The sequence below is a fragment of the Chiloscyllium plagiosum genome, chromosome 20, assembly GCF_004010195.1.
Source record: "Chiloscyllium plagiosum isolate BGI_BamShark_2017 chromosome 20, ASM401019v2, whole genome shotgun sequence".
Classification (NCBI taxonomy): domain Eukaryota; kingdom Metazoa; phylum Chordata; class Chondrichthyes; order Orectolobiformes; family Hemiscylliidae; genus Chiloscyllium; species Chiloscyllium plagiosum.
Window position 1 is genome coordinate 55,749,350 of NC_057729.1, and position 21,501 is coordinate 55,770,850.

General features: G+C 40.5%; 1 protein-coding gene across 1 annotated transcript in view; it reads left to right on the forward strand.

Annotated features, from left to right (window-relative positions):
• asip1 (agouti signaling protein 1) overlaps window positions 1-21,501 on the forward strand; it is an 84,198-nt gene that overhangs the window by 52,994 nt on the left and 9,703 nt on the right. The window contains exons 2-3 of the mRNA XM_043710878.1: window positions 15,000-15,181; window positions 18,473-18,543. Of these exons, the coding sequence (XP_043566813.1) occupies window positions 15,000-15,181; window positions 18,473-18,543 (253 nt within the window). The remainder of the gene's footprint in view (window positions 1-14,999; window positions 15,182-18,472; window positions 18,544-21,501) is intronic.

The window sequence follows — 21,501 nt, forward strand, 5'->3', positions numbered from 1 at the left end:
AACTGGGTGGCTGAGGGCCCCCCTGGACTTTCAAATTGGCACAGACTAATTATGGAATGTATTCCCCTTGATTTCCTTACAAATATGGTGCACCGAAAGACCGAATTATTTTATAAAATATGGCAGCCCTTTTTGTATTACATAAATACAGATATTTCGGCTATCCTAACAAGGGCTTTTATTTAATTGAGATTACAAACCTGGCTGGTCCGCGGCCCCTCTGGGGAGGAATCCCGCACGAATACGGGTTTTATTACATCTGATGCTAACACATTCCGAGCATGTAAGAGACTTAAATATACACCCTGGTTAGTTGTAGGTTAGATTAGTAGATAGTTGAGTTTTGTTTGTTTGTTTTTTTTTCTTTTCGTTTTTTTTGTTGTTTTGTTTTTTTTTGTCAAATTTTGGCTATTGTATATTTGAGCTAATTGTATATCAATGTTTATATCTGAGAGTTTTCTTTATTTTTGTAAACTTGTAAAAATGTTAAATTTCTAATAAAAATATCTATTAAAAAAAATGCTTCTGCAACTAGTCTGTACTGAATCAATGCATTGAATATGGCTGGTGTAACCATTCTATGATTCTATATATGCACCTTACCAAATCTCTTTATGTTTTTAAAGACCTCAATCCATGCTTCAATTGTCTGAACTCAAGGGATTACAAACCAAGATAATACAATTTTCAAGCTTTAATCCTTTGAATGCCTGTAAAATTTTTGTAAGTCTGTATATCATTGTGATCAAGTTTTGCCAAAACTGAATATTCGAAGGGTGGTCAATTCAAAGCTCTGTACAAGTATGACTGCCCTAATTTTGTGATGTAATCCTATTAAATAAAAGGCCAATGCTCCATGAGTCTTTTGATTACTGTTTCTACTTGTCCAGAATATGTTGGTGATCTTTGTACTACTTTTTCATAAACAAAAGAAAACTGATTTTGTCTTTCTCTGATTCACATTTCTACTTTTCTCAAGTAACTATCCTGTGAATTTCCAAAAGACAGAGAAAGGGAACGATTAGTCATCTAGTTTGAATATCCGCTTAAATGGCCTCCAAAGATACCAAATAGAACTATTAGGTGCCACCTTTAGTTACTGTAACAAAGACATAATAGAATATAAATTCCCTGATTAGGGCTATTAATCTGATCCAATCAGGGAGCTCTAGTTGACATATAAAAAAGGGGAGTTCCCCTTCACTGTTTTTGATCACACAACACTGCCCTTTGATGTGAAAGGCAGTGTTTGTCACTGGCCACCCGGGTGTTTTCCTATCTTCCTGGTGGTGGAAAAAAAAAGGGGAGTATCTGCTCCTGGGCCTGGCCAAACTGGCCATCAACAGGACAGGCAGCGGGCTGTGGAGGGGGTCATTAGGGCCGACTGCCTGCCCCTCTTCTGTGGTTACGTTAGGGCCCAGGTGTCCTTGGAGAAGGAGCACGCAGTGTCCACCAACACACTGGAGTTGTTCAGGGAGAGGTGGGCGCCGTAGGGAGTGGAGTGCATTATTTCCCCCTCCAACTCTATTTTGATTTAGTCCCTACCCTCCCCTTCACTATTTTGATCACACAGCATTGCCCTTTGATGTGAAGGGCAGTGCTTGTCACTGGCCACTCGGGTGTTTTCCTATCTACCTGGTGGTGGAAATTGAATAAAAATTCGTGCACTTTGTGTCTCTCACTGTGTCTCACACCTACACACACACACACACCATGGGTGCTGGGGAAAAAATAAGCATTAAGAAGAAAAAAAAATTAAAGCAGGCATGTTTGTTAGAGCCCGGGTGTCCTTGGAGAAGGAGCACGTGGTCTCCACCAACACCCTGGAGTTGTTCAGGGAGAGGTGGGTGCCACAGGGAGTGAAGTGCATTATTTCCCCCTCCAACTCTATTTTGATTTAATCCCTGCACTCCCCTTCACTGTTCGATCAGACAGCATTGCCCTTTTGTGAAGGGCACTGCTTGTCACTGGCCACTCGAGTGTTTTCCTATCTTCCTGGTGGTGGAAATTGAAAAAAAAAGGGGAGTATCTGCTCCTGGGCCTGGCCAAACTGGCCATAAACAGGTCCAGGCAGCGGGCCGTGGAGGGGGTCGTTAGGGCCGACTGCCTGCCCATCTTCCGTGGTTACGTTAGAGCCCGGGTGTCCTTGGAGAAGGAACACGCGGTCTCCACCAACACCCTGGAGTTTTTCAGGGAGAGGTGGGTGCTGCAGGGAGTGGAGTGCATTATTTCCCCCTCCAACTCTATTTTGATTTAATCCCTGCCCTCCCCTTCACTGTTTGATCACACAGCATTGCCTTTTGTGTAGGGCACTGCTTGTCACCGGCCACTCGGGTGTTTCCTTTCTTCCTGGTGGTGGAAATTGAATAAAGATTCATACACCTTGTGTCTCTCGCTGTGTGTCTCACACCTGCACACACACAACATGGGTGCTGGGGAAAAAATAAGCACTACCGCAGTTAGGCGGTAATGTGGGAGTTAAAAGAAGAAAAAAAACCAGGAATGTCAGAGGTTCTGTTCACAAAAAAAGGGGAGTATCACAGATATTGACACTTTAGTACTGCCTCATTTAGAGTCAGGTACCAAAGTCAAGGACTGTTCATGTGTAAATAATGGGTGATTTTGTAACGGACACCGGCCTCTATGGAATTATTTCACTATTTACAGCAGATCTCAGTGTGCATAATAATGTAATGTGTTCCACAGTCAAAACAGCTCTTCGGGTTGTCTCTCATCTTTCACACATGGAGCAATTGGCAGTATCATCCATGTCCACTATAGATTCACTTGAGCATAGCCACCATTTTCAAGAATTAGAAGCTGGGATCAATGTTGAGGTATTGGACATTTATTCTGCATGTGTTCCATGACTCTATCTCCCCAGATAGTAACTTAATACTAGGTGTGTGAAAATTTGCTCTTATTTTCTCAACTGGCTTGTGTGAATTCAAGTGCTTTTTGATAGGTTTTTCAAATCCTTTTCAGTGCAAGGTCAGGTTTTCTCTTGAATTTTCTTCTTTGTCACAAAAAAAGAGAAAATGCTGGAAAATCTCAGCAAGTCTGGCAGCATCTGTAAGGAGAGAAAAGAGCTGACGTTTCGAGTCTAACTGATCCTTTTTCAGTTAGACTTGAAACGTCAGCTCTTTTCTCTCCTTACAGATGCTGCAGACTTGCTGAGATTTTTCAGCATTTTCTCTTTTTTGGTTTCAGATTCCAGCATCCTCAGTAATTTGCTTTTATGGTGTCTTGGCAAATGACAGAATGTGGGACAGAACTAGGAGTCACCCAGTCAGAGGTCCTAAGCATCCTTTTCATTGTGAAATTTGGGATGATTAACAATATTAAAGGGATTGTGCCAATACAAGTTGTTAGATAGTATAAAATATACAATTAAAAGCTGAAGCAGTTATGGATGTAATTACTGATCCTTCATTGAAGATTTCATATCACTGTGAAGCTACTATGAACAAAATTAATCTAATTACTCAGTTTCAGGTCATGTCAAGTTCCTTTAAGCAAAAACAAGGCATTTTATTGAGTGATGGCATATTTAAGATATTATGTGCACTTTTCTGCATCCAACCTTCAAAAGTATCTTGATCACTTAAAGAGGTTTCAAAGAAAGTATAACGGGATCTTGATCAGATGGGCCAATGGACTGAGGAGTGGCAGATGGAGTTTAAGTTAAATAAATGTGAGGTGCTGCATTTTGGAAAGGCAAATCAGAGCAGAATTTATACACTTAATGGTAAGGTCCTGGGCATTGTTGCTGAAAAAGGAGACCTCGGAATGCAGGTTCATAGTTCCTTGAAAGTGGAGTCACAGGTAGATAGGATACTGAAGATCGCTTTTGGTATGCTTTCCTTTATTAGTCACAGCATTGAGTATAGGAGTTGGGAGGTCATTTGCAGCTGTACAGAACATTGGTTAGGCCACTTTTGGAATATTGTGTGCAATTCTGGTCTCTCTCCTATCGGAAACTTGAAAGGGTTCAGAAAAGATTTGCAAAGGTGTTGGAAGGGTTGGAGGATTTGAGCTACAGGGAGAGACAGAATAGGTTGTGGCTATTTCCCCTGGAGCGTCAGAGACTGAGGGGTGACCTTACAGAGGTTTATAAAATCATGAGGGGCATGGATAGGGTATAGATCCTGTCTATACAAGGTCTTTTCCCTGGGGTAGGGAAGTCCAGAACTAAAGGGCATAGTTTTAGGGTGAGAGGGGAAAAATATAAGAGACCTAATGAGCAACCTTTTCACGCAGAGGGTAGTGCTTGTGTGGAATAGCTGCTAGAGGAAGTGGTGGAGGCTGGTGCAATTCCAACATTTAAAAAGCATTTGGATAGGAAATGAATAGGAATGGTTTAGAGGGATATAGGCCAAGTGCTGGCAAATGGGACTAGATTAGGTTAGGATATCTGGTTGGCATGAATAAGTTTGGACCAAAGGGTCAGTTTCTGTGCTGTACATCACTATGACTCTAAAATTAACAAGGATGTTTTTGGAATTTATGCTTCCTGTTCCAAATTACAAAGACGAACTTGCAAACTTAACTTACTTTCATTGGGTGGGTAGGTTGTGCTGGAGGGGGGGAGGTGGGGTCTTGGTCCTTTAAAATCTCAGCAAGGCTGAGTAATTAAGATTAATTTTTAATTACACAAGGCTACAGAAGAGACTGATTAAAATCCAAAAATATCAAAATTATATGGTAAGAATATCTGTATTAAAAACCGGAATGCTAGTATTTGCAATGTTGCTCCTATCTCAGAGAAGAACAATTTGTTTCCTTCACTATGCTGGATGTGTGAAGCAATTTTCATGCAAAAGCAATGTGGGTTAAGTCACAAATATGGATTAAACTATCACATTATTAACAGAATTAAAAATCATGCTACTATCCTTATAGCTCTTCCTGCCAGGAAATGTATGTCATGGTATGCTGTGCTTGTCTGTCGTACCATCCTTATACATCATCCATAGTCTGTCTGCAATTGCTCCATGACATCCATCATCCAACCACACTTAAGTCAACCATTTTCTGTTGCTTTTCACGTTACCTTCTGGAAGGGATTTGTGCAGCTTTACAGCTTCAGATCAAATGACACATTTTGGAATGTCTTTTTTTTAGCATTTTTTACTCTTGCAATTTCAAGTAACTTTTTGCGTTTTTTTTTAGTTTATACCTTAGCATCCACCTTCACTGGTCATCTAGGTTTCTGAGGCAGGCAAGGAAATTGGATAGACAACAACATCTTAAGGGTTTTTCTCCATTTTACAAACCTTAGCTTTCCTCCTGTTAATATTCTTCACCTTTGTAAAACTACTTCTGGCTATCTCTATCCTTCTTCTCATTCTGCATTGCATCTATCATTTTCAGTTATCATTTGTACTGAATAGACAGATAAGTCTGTCTATCTTCTTGTAACAAGTTTTCAGAAAATTTGTAGTTCAGGTTGAGGTTCTGGATTTAGGGTTGCTCGCTGAGCTGGGAGGTTCATTTCCAGACGTTTCGTCACCCTACTAGGTAACATCTTCAGTGGGCCTCAGGTGAAGCAGTATACATGATTCCTGCTTTCTATTTATATGCTTGGGTTTCTTTGGGTCGGTGATGTTATTTCCTGTGGTGATGTCATTTCCTGTGGTGATGTCATTTCCTGTTCTTTTTCTCAGGGAGTGGTTGATGGGGTCTAACTTGATGTGTTTGTTGATAGAGTTCCAGTTGGAATGCCAAGCTTTTAGGTATTCTCGTGCGTGTCTTTGTTTGGCTTGTCCTAAGATGGATGTGTTGTCCCAGTTGAAGTGGTGTCCTTCCTTATCTGTATGTATCTTCTTGTTTTAGCATGTAACCACCCAGTTCAATCTTCATGTTAGTTTTTCCTGATGTATTTCCTCAAACTACAATTTCTTTTTTCTTCTTGATGCTCATTCTTAAATGATAGTCTGTACTTCTAGATTTTACTTACCTACAATGTTTACCAGGACCTCTGCTGATTACAGACTGAATAAATTTGGTAACAATATACTGTCTTGACTCACTATTCTCTTTGCTTGAAACATATTAGATTGTCCTCTTCTAGTTTGATTTTCATTTTTTCATCCCCATGAAGGCTGTTGAAAAATATCACATCTTATATTGTCATTATCACATTTCAGTAACATGTCTATCAACCTTTAGTGACAAATGCAGTTCAAGTTTCTTTCAAATTAATTAATAATAAAGCATATATGAATGTTCTTCTTTACTTCCAATTATTTATTGGAGATTGTTTTACTATCAAATATTGTACTCTTTTTCTTGTTCCTACTCCAGGTCTAAATTCAGACTGCTTTACATCAATTTCTGTTTCAAGTATGCTGTTATTTCTTTGAATTTTTCTATTCTTTCTTTCACTTTAACATTTGACTCATTAAATATACAGTTCTAAAATGATTCCACATTTACAGGGTCATGTGCCTTCACTGGGATCATCATTCTCTGATTTCTTACATCCCCAACAGGCTAATAATGGGGACCCACAATTAAAAGAGAAAAAAAAAATGATGACATCTTCTGAATTGATCCTTTTAAAGCTGACAATCTGAATCATACTAGTGAAATTTCAGGACACTTATTTTTGGAAGTAAATTAATGTAGATGACAGGGAAATGAATACCCCATTGTTTTATATTGTCTGCTATAAAGTCATATGAGATGTTCTTCCTCTCTTACCCACTGAGTGGCTGGTACTGATAATGAATAATTTTTCAGTGCCTCAAGTATGAATAACATCCTATACAGCTCAACCCAAGATTAGTTTATCTTGTAGGAAATGGAATTAATACAGTATTGACAAAATGCTTTAAACTGTGGTTTTACTGGACTGGAGACATCTGATGCCTGCAGTCAAGAGGTATTATATTACAGAATACTTCCTTTAAAACTTTTCAAACTTAACCATAGATTTTCAAAAGAGGTTTCAAATAAATTACCATGAGGTTATTAGTAAAGAAATCTCTCCTGTGTGCCAGTTATCTCCGTAGATGTTCCAGGGCTATGTCAATAAATGGCAAGAGTATCTCTCAAGTTGTCAATATTTCAGCTGATGTCAGACAGTAGCTTATAGTACAAAAAGACTGGACACTAACAAACATTGTAATGAATGTTTTACAGCAACAACATATTCAAAACTTTCAATTAGCAGTCAACTGCAATGACTTGTATGGATCTAATCAACACAGAAAAATTAAATACCAATTTTGATCTCTAATTTGTAGAGCTAGGATTTAATAAATATGCAGATGAACTTTTGAGGTATGCTGTGATGGAACTATGAATTTAGTACTCATGTGAGAGGGACCCTAAGAGAAGGTGGAACCAGAGTAGCTCTATGCTGTTAGAACATTGTGAATATATTGTTTTTAAACACTGTTTAAAGAAAATCTTGAGGTTTGGCCTGAGTTTATTTGAACAACAGATGAACCCACACTGAGATATAACCTTCACTAAGGCAGCATGGTGGCTCAGTAGTCAGCACTGTTTCCTCACAGCACTAAAGTCCTGGGTTCAATTCCACCCTCAGGCAATTGTCTGTGGGGAGCTTGAATGTTCTGTCTGTGTCTGTGTGAGTTACATCCAACAATCGAAAGAAGTGCAGGTTAGGTGGACTGACCATGGGAAATTGTCTGTAATGTCCAGGAATGTGTAGGTTGGGTGGATTAGCCATGGGAAATATAGGAACGGGGTGGGTATGGGTGGGATGCTCTTCAGAGTGTCGGCATGGACTTGATGGGTTGAATATTCTGCTTCCACACTGGAGAGATTTTATGAGTTTAGATTACCTCAGCTGTGTAAGTGTTGCCACCCAAAGGAGGGTTGGGAAAAAAAACAGTGACAGCCATGGATCAGTAGCAAGACATAATTCCTCTAAGTTAGAAAACTGTAGGTTCAACTCATTACTTCCAAAACTTGAACATGAAGGCAGAACCTGGAAAGTGAGAAATCTGGAAATCACAAGAATAGTTGAGCACATTTGTAAATAGTTTCACTTTTCACTATCCCCCATTGTGTCAAGAAATGGCAGTCCATGTCCACATGCAATAAGATCTGAAAAATATTTAGACTTGCGCTGAAACGTGAAAAGTAACATTTTTGCAAGGCAATGACCATTTCCAATAAGAGATAATATTTGATGGTGTTATCATCTCCCACCACCAACATCCTGAGGGTTATCATTGACCTGACATTCAACTGGACTCATCATATAAATACAGTGGCTAAAAGAGCAGTTGAGGCTAGGAATACTGTGGTGAGTAACTCAATTTCTGACCTCCCTGTTAAAAGTTGTCCATCATCTAAAAGGCACAAGTCAGGAGTGTGATGGAATACACTCTATTTGTCTGGATGGGTGCAGCTACAACAACACTCAAGCCTTACACTATCCAGAACAAAGTGGCCCACTTAATTGGCACCACATCCACAAGCATCCATTCCCTCCAACACCAATGCGCAGGAGCAGCAGTGTGTACTAAATATAAGATGCACTAGAGAAGTTCACCAAAAGTCATCAGATAGCACCTTGCAAACCCATGACTGCTTCCATCTAGCAGGACAAGGACAATGGATACATAGGAAGACCACCACCTACAAGTTACTCTCCAAGCCACTCATTATCCTGACTTGGAAATATATCGCCCTTTCTTAACTGTCACTGGGTCAAAATCCTGGAATTCCCTCCCTAAGAGCATTGTGGGTCTATCTGCAACACATGGACTGCAGCATTTCAAGAAGACAGCTCACCCCCATCTTCTCAAGGATAACTAAGGATTGTAATAAATGCAGGGCAGGCAGTGATGCCCATGTCCCACATGCGAATAAAAAGAAAGGAAGCTTGTTATGGTTATTAGCTGTCAACAATCATGGAGGTGAATATTATGCATACATCTCACTGCTAAATAATCTCACTTCTATGTGTTAGTCACATGAGCAATCATATTGCATTTGCTTCAAGTAGACAGCCATGTCTCAAAATCTAAGAGGCACGGTCCGGGGGACACTCATCAATCAAAGCTTCCTGGAACAGTAAGTCAAAGGCAGCTTCCAACATCAGTCCTGATTTGGGCACAGTCAGGCATCTGGTGAGGGGGTTGATACAAGTACAGTACAGGGAGTTGTCACTGTCAGCTTCGTGGGTCTGTGCCGATAAAGTGTGAAGCTGGAAAAGCACAGCAGGTCAAGCAGCATCAGAGGAGCAGGGGAGTCAATGTTTTAGGTCAGAACCTTTCAACAGGCTGTACACTAATTTGAGAAGTTGTGAGAACACAGCTGTGGAGTTATACTGATATCAGTCAGGGGTCTGGTCAATCATTGTTTGGGGCTAAGTTGCTTAAGGGAGTAGGTCATGGTCAGTGCAGGGTTCGTTTATGAAACATCAAGGAGGGATGGGGGTTTTCAGGGTCTGGTACATAGGAGGGTGGGGAATTTACTGGAGTGCAAGCAGAATGCTTGGATGCAGATGAGATTTCAAAAGTGAAGGGGGGCACACAATATGCAAGGGTAAGAAGGAAGGTGCTAGAATGTAAGAGGGTTGTTGATGGTGAGCAGCAACCTGGTTGCCAAGGGAGGAACAGTGAACTACAAGATCTGACATATTCACCTCATATACCCAAGACTCGGGAGGTAGGCAGATCCAGACTCAGACAGCCTACTAAACGACACCTATGAGGTTGATGAGTTTGGCCATCAGAAAGGAGATTTTGATGTCTGAGGGTTCACCTGTTTGGTGAGGCTGAGCTGACATCTCATGGTTCGAGGAACCACTGTTACCTTTCATTATCTTGACAATCACAAATGTGTAATGGCAATGAAAAGGGTTAGGACCTAACCCAGAATGGGTGGGGTAAGTGCTTCATTCAATGATGGAGGGGTCTGCAAGATGTAGATATGTGGGACCCTTCAAAGGGAACTCCAATAGACATTCACCCACGCTGTGAGGAAGAAAGATTCTTGCAAGCTCATCATTCCTTGTAACCATTGCATTAATCTACTGTGTGCAGTCCAACTCCTTCACATTACACTCATGTCTTTTCATGCAGGCTAACAGTTTAACCCCACTAATACATGGAAAGATGGAGTTTAGTTGCCAATGTCACAGGGACCTGCTATTCACATTACATACTGATGGAGCACAATTGCTGATTTCGTACCTTGGTCAAAGGCACACCATCTAGAGATATAGATGGTTGGTTGCATTTGATGCTACACAAAGAACCAAACAAGTTCACGGAGGCAGCCAGATGATCATATGCCTAAGACAGTAGGATCCTTATGGTGTTGTTGCACTTCTTCATTCATTGTGTACAACTGACTGGTACACCTAACAAACCTGTTACTCCCATATCTGTTTACAGAGTTTGTGAACTCCTGGATTCCGGTACCGTGAGGTCCTCTTCTTGGAGATGAGCAGGTGCCAGGTCTCCACCAGTCCTTTGGGTGCCAGTAGCTGGGGCATTTCATCTTTGACCAGCTACAAACACAGCCAATGCAATAGCTAAACTGGTCATTTATTCATTACTAGTTATAAAATCTCTCCCTGCCCAAATCAACTGGCTTGTTCACCTACATATGAAAAGTGATTACATGTGAAAATATATTTCCTCGAATTCCAAGAGCAGCAATTACTGTTTTATATGCTGCTTCATTGTTTTGGAACTTTGGAAAAAAAAGTCAAAACAACAGCAATTTTAAAAGGGAGAAGAACAGATTAAGGGAGCACATGGGGAGGTCAGTGCAGGAGAGAGAGAGAAAGAAACTGACAGCACAGTGAACCTGCACAGTTACTGCCTTTGCTGTTTGAATTCATGTATGTTTGGGCATCGGAGTGCGTCTGGGAAAATTAACAAATAGTGAAATTCACAACTGATCTTGGAGGAATTGTTTGGGCGAAGTCACAGCACAGGAGCAGATAAATCAATAGTTTTAACTGTGACTGACAGAAAGTCTGCAGTAGTGAGTAGAGTGAGTTTTTTCTCGATTATATGTTTTTTGAGATATGATTAAACTTAAAATATAAGCCATAACTATTCACTGGAGCAGTGTTTTGCAGAGGAATAAGACGGTGTTATTTTCTGGGTCTGTAGATTGTAAAGGAGCAAAAATGCCTTTAGTAGAGTGATATGCGCTTCTTGTCAGATGTGGGAGTATAAGGAGAATTTACGGGTTACTGTGGATTATATCCACAATAAATGCTGTTGGTTGTGAATCCTATCAGATCGAATGGATCGGTTGGAGAGACAATTAGAGGCAATGAGGAATTTGCAATAGCAACGGTATGTGATGGATGGCAGTTATAGGAAGGGGGAAAGCTCGCAGATACAATCACATAGATGGGTTAACTCCAGGAAAGGGAAGAGACATAGGTAGTTAGTGCAGGACCCTTCTGCGCTATCCCCATTTCAAACAAGTATGCTGTTTTGGAAAAGTAAGGAGTGATTAATTCACAGGGGAACATAGCACGAACAGCCAAGTTTATGGAATTGAGACTGGCTGTAATGCAATTAGGGGTACATCAGGTTCCAAGAGATCAATTGTGTTAGGGGACTCTCTAGTCTGAGGTACAGACAGACGTTTCTGTGGCCAGCAGCGAAAAAGCAGAATGGTGTGTTGCTTCCCTGATGTCGGGATCAAGGATGTCTCAGAGAGGGTGCAGAATGTTCTCAAGGGAGAGACGGGCCAGCAAGAGATCATTGTCAACATTGAAACCAACGACATAGGAAGGAAAAAGGTTGAGATTCTGTCGGGAGATTACAGAGAGTTAGGCAGGAATTTAAAAAGGAGGTCCTCGAGAGTAGTAATATCTGGATTACTCCTGATGCTACGAACTAGTGAGGACAGGAATAGGAGGATTGAGCAAATGAATGCATGGCTGAGGAGCTGGTGTACGGGAGAAGGATTCACATTTTTGGATCTTTGGAATCTCTTTTGTGGTAGAAGTGACTTGTACAAGAAGGACGGACTGCACCTAAATTGAAAGGGGACTAATATACTAATATACAAGCGAGAGCTGCTTGGAAAGATTTAAACTAGTAAGATGGGGGGGGGGGGGGTAGGACCCAGGGAGATAGTGAGGAAAGAAATCAATCTGAGACTGGTACAGTTGAGAACATACGCGAGTAAAACAGTCAGGGCAGGCAGGGACAAAGCAGACAACGGGCTAGGACTGATAAATTAAACTGCATTTATTTCAATGCAAGGGGCCTAACAGGGAAGGTAGATGAACTCAGGGCATGATTAGGAACATGGGACTGGGATATCATAGCAATTCCAGAAACGTGGCTCAGGGATGGACAGGACTGGCAGCTTAATGTTCCAGGATACAAATGCTACAGGAAGGACAGAACGGGAGGCAAGAGAAGATGGGGAGTGGCGTTTTTGATAAGGGATAGCATTACAGCTCTTCTGAGGGAGGATATTCCTGGAAATACATCCAGGGACGTTATTTGGGTAGAACTGAGAAATAAGAAAGGGATGATCACCTTATTGGGATTGTATTATAGACCCCCCAATAGTCAGAGGGAAATTGAGAAACAAACTTGTAAGGAGATCTCAGCTATCTGTAAGAATAATAGGGTGGTTATGGTAGGGGATTTTAACTTTCCAAACATAGACTGGAGCTACGATAGTGTTAAGGGTTTAGATGGAGAGGAATTTGTTAAGTGTGTACAAGAAAATTTTCTGATTCAGTATGTGGATCAGACTAGAGAAGGTGCAAAACTTGACCTACTCTTGGGAAATATTGCAGGGCAGGTGACTGAGACGTCAGTGGGGAGCACTTTGGGGCCAGCGACCATAATTCTATTAGATTTAAAATAGTGATGGAAAAAGATAGACCACTGCTAAAAGTTGAAGTTCTAAATTGGAGAAAGGCCAATTTTGACGGTATTAGGCAAGAAGTTTCAAAAGCTGATTGGGGGCAGATGTTCGCAAGTAAAGGGACGGCTGAAAAATGGGAAGCCTTCAGAAATGAGATGAGAATCCAGAGAAAGTATATTCCTGTTAGGGTGAAAGAAAAGGCTGGTAGGAATGCTGGATGACTAAAGAAATTGAGGGTTTGGTTAAGAAAAAGTAGGAAGCATATGTCAGGTATAGACAGGATACATTGAGTGAATCCTTAGAAGAGTATAAAGGCATCAGGAGTATACTTAAGAGGGAAATCAGGAGGGCAAAAAAGGGGACATGAGATAGCTTTGGCAAATAGAGTTAAGGAGAACCCAAAGGATTTTACAGATACATTAAGGACATAAGGATAATAGGGCCCTTCAAAGATCAGCAAGGCGGTCTTTGTGTGGAGCCACAGAAAATGGGGGAGATACTAAACGAGTATTCTGCATCAGTATTTACTGTGGAAAAGGACATGGAAGATATAGAATGTAGGGAAATAGATGGTGGCAGCTTGAAAAATGTCCATATTGCAGAGGTGGAAGTGCTGGATGTCTTGAAACGCATAAAGATGGATAAATCCCCAGAACCTGATCAGGTGTACCCTAGAACTCTGTGGGAAGCTAGGGAAGTGATTGCTGGGACTCTTGCTAAATTTCGATATCATCGATAGTCACAGGTGAGGTGCCAGAAGACTGGAGTTTGCCTAATGTGGTGACACTGTCTAAGAATGGTGGTAAGGACAGGCCAGGGAACTAGATATCAGTGAGCCTGACGTTGGTGGTGGGCAAGTTGTTGGAGGAAATCCTGAGGGACAGAATGTACATGTATTTGGAAAGGCAAGGACTGATTAGGGATAGTCAACATGGCTTTGTGCGTGGGAAATCATGTCTCACAAACGTGACTGAGTTTTTTGGAGAAATAACAAAGAGGTGGTCTATATGGACTTCAGCAAGGCATTCGACAAGGTTCCCCACGGGAGACTGGTTAGCAACGTTAGATCTCATGGAATACAGGGAGAATTAGCCATTTGGATACAGAACCAGCTCAAAGGGAGAAGACAGAAGCTGGTGGTAGAGGTTTGTTTTTCAGACTGGAGGCCTGTGACCAGTGGAGTGCCACAAGGATCGGTGCTGGGTCCTGTACTTTTCGTCATGTATATATATGATTTGGATGTGAGCATAAGAGGTATAGTTAGTAAGTTTGCAAATGACACCAAAATTGGAGGTGTAATGGAAAGTGAAGAGGGTTATCTCAGATTACAACAGGATCTTGATCAGATGGGCCAATGGGCTGAGAAGTGGCAGGTGGAGTTTAATTTAGATAAATGCACGGTGCTGCATTTTGGGAAAGCAAATCTTAGCAGGACTTATACACTCAATGGTAAGGTCCTAGGGAGTGTTGCTGAACAAAGATGCTGGAGTGCAGGCTCATAGCTCCTTGAAAATGGAGTCGCAGGTAGATACGATAGTGAAGAAGGCATTTAGTACGTTTTCCTTTATCGGTCAGAGTATTGAGTACAGGAGTTGGGAAGTCATGTTGCAGTTGTACAGGACATTGGTTAGGCCACTGTTAGAATATTGCATGCAATTCTGGTCTCCTTCCTATTGGAAAGATGTTGTGAAACTTGAAAGGATTCAGAAAAGATTTACAAGGATGTTGCCAGGGTTGGAGGATTTGAGATATAGGGAAAGGCTGAACAGGCTGCAGCTGTTTTCCCTGGAGCATTGGAGGCTATGTATGGAATGAGCTGCCAGAGGATGTGGTGGAGGCTAGTACAATTGCAACATTTAAAAGGCATTTGGATGGGTATATGAATGGGAAGGGTTTGGAGGGATATGGGCTATGTGCTGGCAGGTAGGACTAGATTGGTTGGGATATTTGGTCGGCGTGGGCGGGTTGGACCGATGGATCTATTTCCATGCTGTACACCTCTATGATTCTATATTATCAGCTGTAAAATTGGTTTGGGCTGCATTCAGGATCTAAAAACCACAATATAATTGCAAGTTATTTATTATCATCAAAAATTATGTTGTCATCTTTGTTAATGCATAAGTAATCATCTATTTATTTTGCCTATTCTTTAGTTCACCAACATTCAAGATGGCTCGCACTGTGTACTTTTGTTGGATTCTCCAATACACCTGCTGCCTCCTTGTGTACTCACATCTGGTTATTGAAGAAAAAGACCCAGAAACTCCACAAAACAAGAATATTTCTGGTCTCCATCCTGAGCAGGAATCCAAGTATACTGGCATCTCCATTGTAGGTTAGTCATGAGATCATTGGGTATGATACCTGAGGGGATGGTGGTAAGTGGAAGGGAATAGAAAGTTTTTTAAATTAGTTGTTTTGACTAAGGGTCAAGAGAAGAACATTGAAAATCACTTTTGATATGAAAAATCAAGTTATTTAATTTAAAGTTGTAGTGATCTATTAGAGATGGGGTCTGTCCTTTTTGACCTGATTTGCTATTCTTGTACTAGCATGCATACTCTCAAACTTGGTGATCAATTATTCTAGCAGGTCAGGCAGCATCCAAGGAACAGGAGGATTGACGTTTCAGGCATAAGCCCTTCTTCAGGAACACATTTTCCAGCAACACATTTTCAGCTCTGATCTCCAGCATCTGCAGTCCTCACTTTCTCCTCAATCAATTATTCTAATTTGCTTCATATATTAGTTAATTAATTCTCAGTGGTTAGCACTGCTGCCTCACAGCACCAGGGTCCTAGGTTCAATTCCAGCCTCGGGCAACTGTCTGGGTGGAGTTTGCACATTCTCCCCATGTTTGTGTGGGTTTCCTCTGGGTGCTCCGGTTTCCTCCCATAGCACCAAAGATGTGCAGGTTAGGTGAATTGGCCATGCTAAATCACCCATAGTGTTAGGTGCATTAGTCAGAGGGAAATGGGTCAGGGTGGGTTACTCTTCAGAGGGTCGGTGTGGACTGGTTGGGCCGAAGGGCCTGTTTCCACACTGTAGGTAATCTAATCTAAACTCTGAATATTTAGCTTTAAGAGAATAAATCATTCTATCAATAGTTATTCACAAGTCTTAGGAGACAAATTTCTGGGAAGTTTCACTCTCGGCAAGAAAGCACAATGGAGTAGAATTCCCATCAGACCTTGTATAATTTTAGTTGTATGTATAGAATTATTTAAATAGTTTGAATGGGCAACGGTAAGGCTGTATTAGTTGTAAAGTCTGTGACTGTGTGACTAGTGGCCAAGAACATATGAACAGATAAGAGTACGATTCTATGAATTATTAAAAACTCTTATAAAGAAATACATTTTTAGAGTTAATTGATCTCTCAGGGCTTTCCTTTATTTAATGATCCCAACTATCATTGAAATGCTCACTCTGCACCCTGTCTGACATCAGAAATGTTCTTATCAAAATTCCAAAATGTATTCAATCTGTAATTCATCCATTTGGAAGATGGAAGTGATCAGATGTTAATAATTGGCAATAAGACAAGTGATGGCTCAGTGTTATTATCGCTGGACTGCTAATCAGAGACCCAGTTAATATTCTGGTGAAAACCTGGGTTTGAATCCTGCCATGGTAGATTGTAGAATTTGAATTCAATAAAAATCTGGAATTAAGATTTAATGATGATTACAAATCCATTTTCAAAAGTCAGTAAAATCCATCTGGTTCACTAATGTCCTTTCAGGAAGGAAACTACCATTCTTAGCTGCTCTGGCCTACATGTGACTCCAGACCCACAGAAATATGGTTGACTCTTGATTGCTCTCTGGGATGGGCAATAAATGCCAGCATAGCCATCAACGCCCCATCTGTGAATGAATAAAACAAACATGAATGCAATTTTAAAGATAAATTACATTGGACAAAAGTTGCAGAATTATTTGATGAACTATCTGAAAGGGTTAATGAAGATAAATCAGGTGATGCATGTACGAACTTTCAAATGACATTTAATAGACCATGTAATAGACTTGTTAGAAACTGATAACCAAGTTCCATAGCCATGAAAGTGACCTCACCGTTGCCTTGGGCTCATGTCACACTACGTGACTCCACCACACTGTTCTGTATCTGGAAAATCTTCCTTAATGTCCTATTTTGACACCATTACCTTGATAAACTGTTATTATCACTCTACCTTAATTACCTCTAACACTCTTGGTCACCTGCAGAGACTTATTATTTGACAGTCCACTCACACCATCTGTAAGATCTTTTGATCTCTCTGCTCTTGATCCATCTGCACATGAATCCTGTGTTCTGTGTGTTTCCCTCTCACTGCTCTTGATCCATCTGCACATGAATCCTGTGTTCTGTGTGTTTCCCTCTCACTTCACCTGACGAAGGGGCTACAGTCCTAAAGCTTGTGATTTCGAATAAACCTGTTGGACTATAACCTGGTGTCATGTGATTTCTGACTTTGCCCACCCAGTCCAATACCGGAACCTTCACATTAAAATTAGCTGAGATAGCAAAGAGTAGTAGTTGATTTTCAAATTCAAAAGAAAGTATATACTGTGGTCCATTGGGAATTGATGATACACAATTATTCTTTTTGGTATTTATTAGTAAACTAGACTTGAGTATGGGAACATAGTTTTAAAGTTTACAGATAACACAAAATTAGAAATGTACTGAACAATAAGGAGGAGTGTATGAGATCAAGAGGGTATGGACAGGCTATTAAAACAGGAAGACACATGGCAGGTGAAATTTAATGCAACAAAGTGTGATGTGATTCATTTTGGATTTAAGATTACTAACCACACCGTATTATTCAGAAAATATTGAACAAACTAGGACAAATTGATAAAGCTGCATATAAAATGAAGGCATATTGGGATCATTTGTATTATGAATATAGTTGTAAGTCCATCTAAATAACTATAATTTTTTACATCTAGTTTTTATCTACTCAACGCATTCTCTATACCTTTAATATACTTTCTAAGTATAGTGCTAAAAGTAGTTTTCGTAGATATGGTCTAAACAGCCCTTATACAAGCTCAAATTTATATGCTCCTATTTGGGAAACTAGAAATTGTACTGAACCTCTTAATGCTCTTCTGGTATGTCTGCTTTCAGTGAGTTATAATGCCTAAAGTCAATCTAGCTTTTCAAACTGATATTGCACTCTGGCAGATGTTTTTGTATCCAAACACAGAGAATAGCACTAACCTCAGTTTAAATGGGAGGGTTTAAATGCCCATTGACTGAATCCAACTACCACATAACAAAGAGTATTGCATGAAGTTGAGGAGATATTGCAAGTGCAGGACTGTTGAAAGCTGAGTACTCTTCAGCTCTAGTGTTCTTCATGACATCACTATAAGTCTGGAGTTCATGATAACCATGAAATTAAAACTGACACAACATAGTTTACAACCTATGTTTATAGCAGAAACTTGGTAGAACACAGTGGCAAGGAGACAATATGATTATTCAGCTCCTCAGTCAAATTAAGTTATTGTTACACTTTAGAAGTCTTAATTCCTGGTAAAGCAGCTAACACTGTGCTTCAAATTTGACTCCTCTGTTTCCCAACCTTCTCACATTTTCCTTACAGAACTGCCAAATAGTAGAAAAATAAATTTCAGAAGAGATGGTAGAAGAATGAGCCCCAATCCACCCAAAAAAGTAAGTAATATTAGCCAGTTTTTTGTAAATTGATCTTTGCAGTTATCTCCATCTGAATTAAAACATTTTAGACTTGGAAGTAACTAGATTGGTAAATTTACTGCCCAATGTGACAATAAGTCACATGTCCATGGAATTCACAAGTTTACTTACTGATGGAAACTATTTTGCAGGAGTCACAGATTAATATTCATAATCCCTGACATGGGGTCCTTGAGCCAACAAGACAAAACTCTGGCCAGTTGGTTTCCTACTTCTGATTGCTATAGCAATCTCTGTCAGAATGCAAATGTGTATGTCAGTTGAGGGCAGAATTTGACTTGGTCAGAAACTATTACTTATAATTGAATGGCCTATTAGTATTATAATGAAAACAGAAAATGTTAGAAATACTCAAAATATCAGGCAACATCTCTGGACAGAAACAAGAGTTCAAGAAATTGGTATTCTTTATTTCGCTTTCTAACACAGTTATGTGTGGTGAAGCAAGATCCAGAAAATAGGTGATATCAAAACTATGATTTAACACAAATTGTTACTTTTTAAAAAAGAGGTTGAGTGGTTTCCCAAAGGTGAAGGAATAGGACCTCTTTGTAAATGTTTGAAGCTACAAGGGTATCCAGAATGTTCAGAAGGTGCAACAACTACTAACTAGATATGAGTAAGCCAGCCATACCTTTAGATTCAGCTGTGTAGCCCACATCAGACTCATCCTTCTGTCTGCCCTTACCTTTGAGGAAGGTGCCACTGACAGAGGCAGCCTTATTCTCACCAATCAGTAACTGGTTTCCCAAGGTGAGGAAGGCATCTGCCAAGCTTTGTGGTTTGCATGTCTTCAGGTAACTCTCAGGCTAATTCTGGAACCAGAGGAGTACCCTAAAGAAGGGAGTACCAAGCTAGGGTTCTTCTCACTTTCTTTCTTCTTTTGTCTCTTCCCACAACACAGTTTCTGCAGTAAGTTTCCAACTGGTATACTCCTTATTGGATGAGGCAGTGGCACAGTTTGCAGGAAAGTACTGCCACACATCCAGCACAGACACACTAGAATACTCACCCCCTTCTGTATTTACATTAATAATAATAATCAGGAACTATTGTTTCCGTCCTACCTGCGATTGCTGCATTTGACTTAGACCTTAAGACACAGGAGCAGAATTAGGTCATTTGGTCTATCGAGTCTGCTCCATCTGGTAGGTTTCTCAGCTCCATTATCCTGCCTTCTCCCCATGATTCTCTTACTAATCAAAACCTATACACTAAATGACTTGGTCTCCATAACTTTCCATGGTAATGAGTTCCACAGATTCACTGCCCTCTGGCTGAAGAAATTCTTCACCTAAGTTCTAAAAGGTCATCCCTTCATTCTGAGGCTGTTCCGCTGATCCTAATCTCTCCTGCCAGTGAAAACATCTTCTCCATGTCCACTCTATCTGGGCCTCTCAATATTCTGTAAATTCTGCAGATCCCCCTCACCCTTCTAAACTCCATCGACTACAGACCCAGAATCCTCAACTGATCCTCACATGACAAGCCCTTCATCCCAAGATCATTCTTGTAAAACTCCTCTGGACCTCCTCCAATGACAGGACATCCTTCCTTAGATACAGAGTCAACATTTCAAATGCGGTCTGATCAGAGCCTCATCTAGCTCTCATATTCTAGCCCTCACAAGATGAATGCTAACTTTATATTTGTCTTCCTGACTGCCAATTGACTCTACTTGTTAACTCAAAGAGAATCATGAACTCGGACTCCCAAGTCCCTCTGTGCTTCAGATTTCTGAAGCCTTTCCCAATTAAAAAATAGTCAATGCCTCTAGTCTTCGGATCTAAGTGGATAAAATCACATCTCCTCACATTGTATTCCATTTGGAATTTTTTTGCCCACTCTCCTTGCCTGTTCAAGCCCTTCTGTAGCCTCATTTGGATGGCAGAGTAGTTAGCACTGCTGCCTCATAGTGCCGAGGACTGGAGTTTGATTCCAGCCTTGGTTGACTGTCTTTCACGTTCTCCTTGTGTCTGCGTGGGTTTCCTCTGGACACTCCACTTCTTCACACAGTCGAAAGATGTTCAAGTCAGTGGATTGGCCATGCTAAATTGCCCTGTGATGTGTAGGCTGTGTGGATTACTCATTGTAAATGCAGGTTACAGGAATACAATTCAGGCTAGATCTGGTCGGGAAGCTCTGCAGAGGGTAAGTGCAGAGTTGATGGGCTGAATGGCCTTCTGCACTGTCAGGATTCTATGATATTATGCTTTCCCGATTTTCTCATCACTACTTGTCCCTCCACCTATCTTTGTGTCATCTGCAAACTAACAACAATGCCCTCAGTTCCTTTGTCCAGATAGATGATGCATAATCTGAAAAGTTGTCTTCCCAACACTGACCTCTGTAGCAGTAGTCACTGACTGCCATCCTGAAAAATATATTCACAAACCAACTGTAAGAACATTACCAGAGTAGCCAGAACTCAGACAAGCCGTCAAGTGGACAGATCAATTACACACACAAATAGAATGAGAAAATGTCATAAAGTTTAATCCTCTCACTTATTACAATAGAAATGCTATATATATAGGATACACCTGCTTCTCGTCTGAGCTACTTTGTTTGCAAAGATCTACTTTTCTCAGTGGATGAATAGATCTTGGGGCCTATTGGAATAATTTGCCATGATTTAAAACTATTCCTAAAGATTTTTGTTCTTGACTACTCTAAAGACAACTTAACACAGTAAACATGCAGTAGGTTTCTGAGGCTATCTCCACATTCCATGGTTCAATGCACTGCACCAATGTAACAAATTGGCTGCCTTTGTCACAAACAGAATATCTGTCCCATCAAAGAATCAACCAAATTCTTAACAGTCAAAAATCCTGCTTTTGCAAGATTAAGTGTTCCTAAGTACCTTGCAGGAAGCATTTGATTTGATAACTTTAAGCAAGCAGTCTTTCTTAA